The following is a 10297-nucleotide window of genomic DNA, read 5'->3' as shown; positions in this document are numbered from 1 at the left end:
TCTAAATGACCCATAATCGCACAAATTTTGATGCACATGCGCAAACAAACGTTGATCCGGTAAATGTCTGTCTGGGAAGCGTTCTCCATAAATTCGTTGAGTGGCTCATCCATTGCCCTCTGCTAATCCATACACTAGGTGCATGTCTGCCAGCTCACAGTTCGTATATCGATGCATGCTCTTCGTGCGGCGACTACCGCGCCATCTACTGACTTACAGTGACGTTTCCGGTTATGGGTTCCTATGTGATTCACATTCCTTTAGATGTTACCTACCTCCCCCTAAATGTTTGTACCAATATTTTTGAGACACCCTGTATATTTACAACTGTTGTAACAGGCCTGTTTTTTAATTTGTCCCTATACAACCTATGTATTTGACCCTAACTTTCACTGCACTCTTCTACACTATTATGGAAGTACTGCTGATACAAATTAAATTAGTAAGATTTTTATTGTTATTATTAAGTATAAATTAAATAATAGTGACATTTCTATAAGTTTGGCCATGATGCTTTATTAGAATGAAACTAAAGTTGCTTATAAACATAGTTTAGAGCAACTATAGTTTAATAAATTATACATCTTTTAATACTGCCTTCCTCTTAATAGGTTTTTAAATTTCTGGAATTATGCCTGGACTAGTAGCGTTTAATCGTAGGTGGAGAGTCGGAAGTGATGATTTGGTATTTCCTGCCTTGCTTGAATTAGGAATCCATTTTATTTGGTTAGTTCTCTTTTGAACATTTTCCTTGAGTAAGTTTTTTGTAAGAAAATGTTATCTTACAGTATTACTTAAGAGAAAGTAATACTGTGTGATAATATTTGTAATAATTAATGAATAATGAGTTTCTTAGGAAACATTTAAATGTGTCAACATTTCATGTTCAGCCCTGAATTAGAGCGAAGATACTTCTTTGGACTGGTTTGGAAGAAACAGATGGAATTGTAGATGCTAATCCAAAAGAATATGGAAAAGGAATGTAGCAAAAATTGAATAACCATAGAGTAATTTTGTTGGTGAAGAATCATTAATTTTGAAATTCTTCACTTACAAGATAATTTTGTAAGTGAAGAATCATTAATTAACCTGACAATGCTATTTTCCCTTAGGTATTTCTACCCTCTTTTAGCTACTCTAGAAGTTTGAGAGGTTTTCAGAGCAACACCCTGATATATGGGAATAATATTCAATGACGGGCAGATTTTTACTGAATCATTACCTGTTTCAAAGTAAAGTGACACGCATACAGAGAGAGAACCTAGTTGTTGTTTTTTTTGTTTATTTTTTGTGCAGAGGCAGCAATATTTATGATATTCTTATTTAACCTAAGAAACATTAGAATTATTCAGTTAGAACTATTTCTGAGTAGACAAGAGTAACGAGTAATTGTGTATCACAAACTTCTTTTACATAACTAAAGCATTATTGCACAAATAGGATACATGATAGAAACCTGAAACCACTTCCAGGTGATAGAGGATATCTTCAAGTTTTTATTCACCAGTAGGAAAATGTGCATGCTGCAGTAAATTGCAGCATGCACATTTGGAAATATTGTAGCTAAGTGATGAGCAATGAAGTGTGTTTAGGTCTCATGGCACCAGAGGTTCCCCCCATCTCCACATAATTTTCATTGTGAGTGTGAGACAGTACTCAGTCAAGGCCAGAGGTTTAAAAGTCTGAGGGCTGTGTATATGTGTAGTGTTGTTCTTCTGGCCATTTATCCGTTGGACCACTATTGAGACCCACCGTTTTCACACTTTGCCTCGTGGAGGCAGGTCAGGTACCCAGTAGCTTTATGGCCCTGCCACCTAGTTTTCTGAGATTTCAGTGGCTAGGGCTACTGAAATCTCAGGAAACTGAAAAAGTTACATTGAAAGCTCAATGTAATTCTGCACTTACAATGTAGAAGTATTAGTAGTAGTAGTGGCAAATGATGCAAAAAAGCAAGCTTATACAGCATCAGCAAAAAAAAAAACCACTTCACACCTATCCATATCCTCCAAGAATTTGTCTAGTTCTTCCTTGAATTTATTCAAATCATCCACTTCCACAAGAACAGATGGAAGCCTGTTCCAACCTGCTAGCTGAAGGCAGATTTCTGCATATCTATCCTGCAACCATCCTTCCTAAACTTAAATTTATGCCCCCTCATCTGTGTAATCTCAGCAAGAGGAAGAATGCGATCAAATTTCAGCTTACCGAATCCATTCAATATCTTAAACACCTCAATCAGATCACCTCACAGGTGCCTAGTCTCGAGATCTGTAATTTGCAGAACTAAAGCCTTTCTAGGTAAGACCACCCTTTTATTCCCTTCATACCCTTCCTAAACTGAGGCCTCCAGACCTGTATACAATACTCTAGATGTGGCCTAACCATGGCTTATACAAAGGGATAATCTCCTCCGTATCCCTATTAGCAAAGTTTCTATGTATCATTGACAAAGCTCTGTGAGCTGTCCTGGCAGTGTGTCTGCACTTCTCAGAAAATTTCATGTGACTGTACAATTGCTCCCAGTCTTTTTCATTTTCTGCTACCCTGAGTGTAGTTCCACAGTTGATAAATTGCTCTGAGATTACTGCTATCCGTACGCAGTACTTTGCATTTGTCAATGTTAAATTTCATCTGCCATTTCTCAGCCCATCAACTTAATTTTTTTGAATCTTGTTGCAGTAGCATACTGTCATTATATCATTAATAAATATTGAAAACAACAATGGGCCCAGCACTGAACCTGGAAAACTCAGCTTGTAATATTAGTCCACAAAGAGTAGTGCCCACTGATAACCACTCTCTGTTTTCCTCCACTTAACCGTCCCTTTATCCATAGCGGTAACTTGTCTTTAATGCCACATTGCCTTAGTTTATACAACTGTCTTTAATATGCAGCAGTATCAAAAGCCTTCCTGAAATCCAAGTATATGATATCAAAATTATTTTTGCCATCCAGTTCTTTTGTCACTGCACCATAGTAAACTACCAGATTGGTTAGGTAGGACCACCCCTTAACAAATCCATGCTGTGACTGCAGTATAATGCATTCCTGTTCAGCTGGTCCTGCATTACTTCTTTAACCAGTGACTACATTATTTTCCCTGGAACAGATGTTAAGCTGACATGTCTGTAATTACTCATATCACCTTTTGATCCCCCTTTATGAATTGGGGATATATTCACAAATCTCCAGTCCATAGGAACCTCCACTGAATCCAAGGATGCTTTCATCATTATGGGGTATATTTGCTCATCTCCTTTGCTGCCCCCCCTTAATATAATTGAATAGATCCCATCTACCCCAGGTTCCTTTTTCATGTTCATCTTCAACAATTTTTCGTCCATTTTCCTTTCAGTTATCACAAAGTCATTTACCTCCCTGCTGGAGTTTGATAAACTTCTAACTCTCCCTCCCATAGAGAAATTCTCAAGTGTGAATGTAGATGTGAAATATCTATTCAATTTTTTAGAAAATTGAGCAATGTTATCAACAGTTAACTGATTGACATTGTGGCCCAATATGATTCAATCCCTTCCTTCTACTGTAAATATACGCAAAGACGTCTTTGCTGCTGTTCTTTGCATTTTTTGCCAGTGATTTCTCATAATCTGCCTTAGCTTGTCTAATCTCCTTTGTGACCTAATTACAAACTAATTTATATACAGGGTGTCTCAAAAATATTGGTACAAACATTTAGGGGAGGTAGGTAACATCTAAAGGAATGTGAATCGCATAGGAACCCATAACCAGAAACATCACCATAAGACTGTACACGGTGCTGTTCATCAGTTCGCGAGAGGGGAAATTTCTGGTTTACTCATTCAAGCAGTAGTCACCGCACGAAGAGCATGCATCGATATACGAACTGTGAGCTGGCATACATGCACCTAGTGTATGGATTAGCAGAGGGCCCACATGGTGTGCGCCCCCATGTGGCACAACATCGCTTCGCAATAAATGTGTGGGCAGGTATGGTCAGTGACTGCTTAGTTGGCCCATACCTGTTACCATCCCGCATGAACTCCGCTAAATATTGGATCTTTCTTGAACAAGTTCTACCAGGGTTACTTGACGATGTTCCAGCAATTGTGAGACGCAACATTTGGTTTCAACATGACGGGGCACCTGCCCATTATGGAAGGTGTGTTCGTGACCATTTGAACAGGCGTTTTGGGCGTCGATGGATTGGCCATGGTGGACCCGTTGCCTGGCCCTCACGCTCACCTGATTTATCGAGCCTTGATTTCTTTCTGTGGGGGGGGTCCTCAAATCTATCGTGTATGAAATCACCTGTGGAGATGGAAATGGATCTCGTGGCGAGACTCGTCTGCGCTGCTGCTACTGTCAAAGAAAATCCGGGTGTGTTCGATGTCCTCCAATCCATGCTGCGTCGGTGTCACGCATGCATCGCATCTCATGGTGGAACCTTCGAGCATCTGTTGTAACATCATGAAATGCATCCATCTCGTACTCCATTGTTAATATTATGTCAAATAAATGTTTGCCACTAATTACTGTCTTGTGTCATTTCTGCTTCTTGTGTCTCTGCTACTACTTTCTCTTGACGTTTCCGGTTATGGGTTCCTATACGATTCACATTCCTTTAGATGTTACCTACCTCCTTTAAACGTTTGTACCAATATTTTTGAGACACCCTGTATACCATAGGCCTCTCTATATTTTCTTCATTGGTATGAAAAGCCTAGTAGCATCTTTGATTACTTCCTTGAATGCTTCCCATTTAGAATTTGCTGTTGGTAACATCATCAGTTGATCCCACTGCATCGAATTTAAAATTTGTCTGTGACAACTGTAGTCACCCTTATGAAAGCAAAAGCCTTTCCATTTACTCTTGATGGTAGTTATGTCTTTAATTAAATTCCACATTAGTACAGTGTGATTGCTGCGACTCAGTGAGGCCGTTTCCTGCAGATATTTGTAATGCGTGTAGAATCACTGCTGATAACCAAATCAGGAGTATGCTTCCTCTTGTTGCCTCTCTGATATGCTGCTGTAGAAAACAGTCATCCAAAAAATTTACAAAAGTTTACATGCTAATGGGTGAGTGACCAACCCAGTAATTCCAGTCAACAACTGGAAATTTAAAATCCTCCATTATGAGACATTCTGATTTACTGGGCCATTCTATATCTCCATATAGCTGTTTGGTGTACATGTTTTCCCAGTGCTTATATCACACCAGACTGACTCAATGTTGTGCTGGTCACTTGTGTTGATTGGATGCACTGCCTTAGATTTAATATGCTGCTTAACTTAAAACCAGATGGTTCTGTTGTCACTTCAGTCAAGGATAAAGCTGACCTGCTAGCATCCCATTTTTCTTCCAACTCATGTATTAATGATCTTGGTAAAACATCTCCCACCATTCCCAACATGCTCCATTCAGTGCCTCCTGTGGTCTTCCATCAACAGGATGTCAGAGGATTTTGACAAATCTTGATGCTAAGAAAGCTCCAGGTCCTGATGGTATTTCTCCACTTGTTCTCAAACCTGTGCTCCTGAACTTACTCCTGTTCTTTGTTGCCTTTTTTCACTTTCTTATTCCAAAGGTGTTTTTCCTTCTGCTTGGAAATTTGCTCATATCCAGCCAGTTTCAAAAAAAGGCGACAAATTCCTCCCATCTAATTATCATTCCATTGCAATTACCGTATTTCCCCATGTATAAGATGCACTCTTTTTCGAAAAATTTGGGGTCTAAAAACTGGGTGCGTCTTATACAGTGGTTGTAGATTTTTTTACTTGCATTTCGTGCTTGGTGTCTTTGCGCTCATTGTTTCGCACTTGTTACCGGTATATTAGGTTACGTTTTTCCACGTTCTGCCCAGAAATAGCTCAGAAAAGATTTTCATACAGTGCTGAATTCAAGTTAAAAGTGATCCAGTTTGCAAAAGTGAATGGAAATCGTGTTGCTGAACGTAAGTTTGGTCCTCTTCCAACTGAGAAAACAATCCGAGACTGGCTACAGGAAGAAGAAACCCTACTGAAAATGCCACGGCAGAAGAAGGCCATGAGAGGCAAGTCAGCAAAATGGCCTGATTTAGAGAGGGAATTGAAGATATGGATTTAAGAGCAAAGGGCAATTGGAATTCCTGTGTTCAGCATGAGGCAAGAAGAATTGCTGATGAAAAAGACGTTACTAATATCAAAGGAGGACACAATTGGTGCTTCAGGTTCATGAAACGGAATGGATTAAGCATGCATACACGCACCAGACTCCCAAAAAATGCCTGAAAGCTATGAGCAGAAGATCCTTGAATTTCATCGTTTTGTCATTCAATGTCAGAAGACACATCAGTTTGAGTTGGGACAGATTGCAAATATGGAAGAAGTCCCCCTTCAATTTGCTGTCCCAAGTAACAGAACTATTGTTAAGAAGGGGTGAAAACTGTAACTGTGAAGACAAGTGGACATGAAAAGAGCCATTATACAGTTGTTCTAGCTTGTTGTGCCAACTGAACCAAGCTGCCTCCTATGCTGATTTTCAAACGCAAAAAAATGCCAAAAGAAGACATTCCTCGAGGAGTGATTGTCCACGTTTATGACAAGGGTCGGATGGATCAGGATGGGATGAAGATCTGGTTTGAGAAATTTCGGAGCTGGAGACCAGGTGGGCTCTTACGCAAACCTGCCCTATTGGTGCTTGATCAGTTCAGGGCACACGTAACAAAAAAACACAAAGAAGATTGCTGTAGAGCAAAAAACAAAACTTGCCATCATACTTGGAGGCTTGACATCCCAGCTCCAACCACTTGATGTCATCATTAACAAACCCTTCAAAGCTGTCATGAGAGACGAATGGAACCAATGAATGAAGTCTTCTGGGGACAATTTGACACCAGCAGGAAGAGTGAAGAAACCAACTATAGGAGAAGTTTGTACCTGGGTGAAAAGATCCCGGGATAATATCAAGATTGAGATCATTGTCAAGTCATTTAAGAAGTGTGGCATTTGAAATGCCATAGATGGAACTGAGGATGAGGCGATATATGAAGACAGTGATTCGTCATCAGACACAGATGAGGACAAGCTAATGGATGGGAGTTTTGACAGTGATAAGGAGTTGTATGAATTTTATGATGAATAAAACTTGAGTTCAATAACTTTATGTAATACATTTTTTTTAAAATTTCGGCCCCAAAATTAAGGTGCGTCTTATACATGGGGAAATACGGTACTTCTGCTCTTTCTAAAGTAATGGAGAAATCAATTAACCACCAACTCAAACTACCTAGAAACCTTCCATCTGGTCAATAATCCCCAGAATGGATTCCATCAATGTCGATCCACTGGTGATATTCTGGCTTATGTTACAAATTTATGGACAAATTCAATGGAAAAGTTCGGTGAAACATAAGCAGTTGCTATTGACATCTCAAAGAATTTCGATCATGTTTGGCATAAAGGTCTTCTAAGCAAGCTTTCATCTTATGGTTTGCCAACTGTTTTTGGTTATCCAGTTTTCTCTCTGATCGCTTACTGAGGGTGATGGCTCTGTCTTCTAACTTCCCCACTAATGCTGGTGTCCCCCCCAAGGTTCAGTTCTTTCTCCCACTCTTTTCCTCTAGTATATTAATGACCTTCTTCCATTGACTGGAAATCCTATCCATAGTTTTGCCGATGATAGCACATTGCATTCCACTTTCCATTTTGAGAAACCTTGTCCTGCTCAATCAGCTTCAAATTCTCGAAAATCTGCCACCAATTCCTTAAATGCTGATCTCCAGGTAATTCTGCAGTGGGACAAAGACAACTTAGTTGATTTCAATCCTTCTAAAACTCAGTCTTGTCTTATATCTCGCAAAAGAGATTTTTCTGCTCCTGTGCTTATCTTTGGTAACACTCCAATTTCTAGGCAAAATGGTATACCTCTTTTGGGGATTACCCCGACTTCTAATCTCTCTTGGCACAAGCACATTACAAATATTGCTTCCTCTGCATCTAAAAAACTTGGTTTTCTCTTTCGCTCTTGGCATTACTTTTCTTCCAAACAGCTGTTCACTCTTTACAAATCGCAAATCTGCCCTACCATGGAATCTTGTTCCCAATCTGGGGGCGGTGCCCCCAAAACCTCTCTCAGGCTTCTAGATTCTATTCAGAAGAGGGCAGTTAGGTTAATTAATGACTCTTCTCTAACAGAGTCTCTCCGCTCGCTGTCTCTAGACATTGTTCCTGCTGCATGCCTTTTCTACAGATACTTCCACGGGTACTGTTCTTCTGAATTGGCTTCTATAATTCCCACTCTCTCTTTCAAAACAGTTTGAACGCGTGCCGCCACCAGCCAACATCCATTTACTGTTCAACTTCAAACTCACAGAACCAACTTTTCACCTTCCTCGTTTATTCATACAACTGCCGTTTTCTGGAACAACCTTCCTTCATACGTATATTCCTGAAAATTACAGTCTACAGGTTAATTTTTATAATTGATTTTGTTTGCACTGCATCACTTGTTTTGCTTTTCATGGTATGTAATACCATAATATGATAATTTCAACATTGGCATTTTTGCCATAATGAATTTGTTTTCCTCAATTGGGAAACAATTTGAATTCACAATTGGTGGAAGGAGCCTCTCACCCTCCTTCCTCATCCAAAAGCTGAAAATTTTCATCTAATATGCAGAATTTGGTCCTTGAAGTTGTCACAGACTCTCTCAGATATGTCAGACAAGCTGTACTTGCTACCTCGGAGTCTAAAACGCTGATGGAACTGATATTCGGATGACACTCAAGTCAAGTGGACCCAATTTCGGCGAAGTCCGGACAGTCTGTAACAGCCAAATCCTCTGCTTGCACCTTCACGATGGTGGCACTGTTAGTAATCCTGGGTATAATCTCTATGCACAAGCACACGGTGGGTGATACCCAGGTGTGAACCAACATAAGCAGGTGTTGAGATGTGGCACCCACACCACATGGAGGAATGCCGCCCCTCTGTGTTACCAGGCAGTACTAGGTGATAGATGACTCTCATAAACTGGTGAAATACCACCACTTTGCATATTGGAGGTTTGAAGAGTTGGAACCCATGTTTAGTCTCCAGAGCTAACTTCCAGTTGACCCTTCCCCATCCCTTCCATCATGCATTATGATTGATGACTTTTGAGGTTATGATGAACATTGTGGCGAGATCCAATCTTCCTTACATTTCGAGGGTACAGCTCTAAAACGGTGTTCGCAGGCTGGCAGCTAGTTAGTACACCAGACCAAACCTATTGGTAACTCTCTAGGAGGCTTTCGGATCAGCTAGTGTATAATCTTGCTACCTCTACTCTGCCAGATAGTGACTGGAGGGAGTCCGAGTAGTGTATATGCGGGGGGGGGGGGCATTGTCGAGGCTACATTATGTCAAGAATCTGGGTATATTCTTACCATGTGTATGCCAAATCCAAAAATTTCATTACTTCATACAGCATGTCCTTTTTCTTACTATTGAATACACCATGATATGTCAAACAAATAGAGTAAGCTTATCTGCAAAAAGATCTAAACCTCAAAAAAAACACTTCCTAATCCATTTCACAAATATACGTGTTCTCAATTTTAATCTCAATGATGTCCATTTCCACTTGCAGTCTGCCAAACCCCACGTACTTTTTCTGACAGAATCTCAGTTATCTGTTGAACTACTGCTCATCTCAGTTGCCCAAATTATTCACTGTATGATTCCTTTCACCTCAAAGGTTGTACTTGTTCATATGTCCGCTCCAATATTCCCTGTCAGAGACTTGGTAATTTGGAATCTCCATTTTTCAATATTCTTTGGCTTAAAATCTCTCTACCTCATTGTGTCAAATTCATCTGTTGTCTCTACCATTGTTCCAACTCCACTAATCATTTGGAGCTCTTTGACTTCCTCTCTTTGAAACTTGACTTTCTCCAGTCCAACTTTCCTAACAGTGAGGTAATTTTTGTGGGTGATTTTAATGTTCACAACTCCAGCTGATTTCATTTTCTAGTCACACCGACCCAGCTGGTCGAGATGCTGAGGCTTTTGTAATTGGTAATGGCCTTGCAGAAATTGTTCATTTACCTACAAGAATACCAGACAATCCTAACCATACAGCCAACACGCTTGATCTTTTTCTCACAAACAACCCTTCTAAGTACACGGTCGAAGTGAGTAGTCCTTTAGGCACCTCAGATCACAACTTAGTGATTGTCTCTTCTCCGATGGAACCTTTATCTCATGGCTATTCCCAACCTCGTGTTGTTTGGCATTACAAGAATGCAAAATGGGATGATTTGCGAGATTTCTTTTCCTTGGTCGGATTAC

General features: G+C 40.0%; 1 protein-coding gene across 1 annotated transcript in view; it reads left to right on the top strand.

The window, feature by feature from the left end:
- Positions 1 to 631: 631 nt before the first annotated feature.
- LOC150076838 (diacylglycerol lipase-beta-like) overlaps positions 632 to 10297 on the top strand; it is a 44927-nt gene continuing 35261 nt past the window's right edge. The window contains 1 exon segment of the mRNA XM_090385698.1: positions 632 to 726. Within this exon segment, the coding sequence (XP_090241824.1) occupies positions 632 to 726 (95 nt within the window).

The sequence above is a fragment of the Mastigoproctus giganteus genome, chromosome 12, assembly GCF_048544385.1.
Source record: "Mastigoproctus giganteus isolate SK-2022 chromosome 12, ASM4854438v1, whole genome shotgun sequence".
In the NCBI taxonomy this organism is placed as follows: Eukaryota; Metazoa; Arthropoda; class Arachnida; order Uropygi; family Thelyphonidae; genus Mastigoproctus; species Mastigoproctus giganteus.
This window is presented reverse-complemented; position numbering and strand designations above follow the sequence as displayed.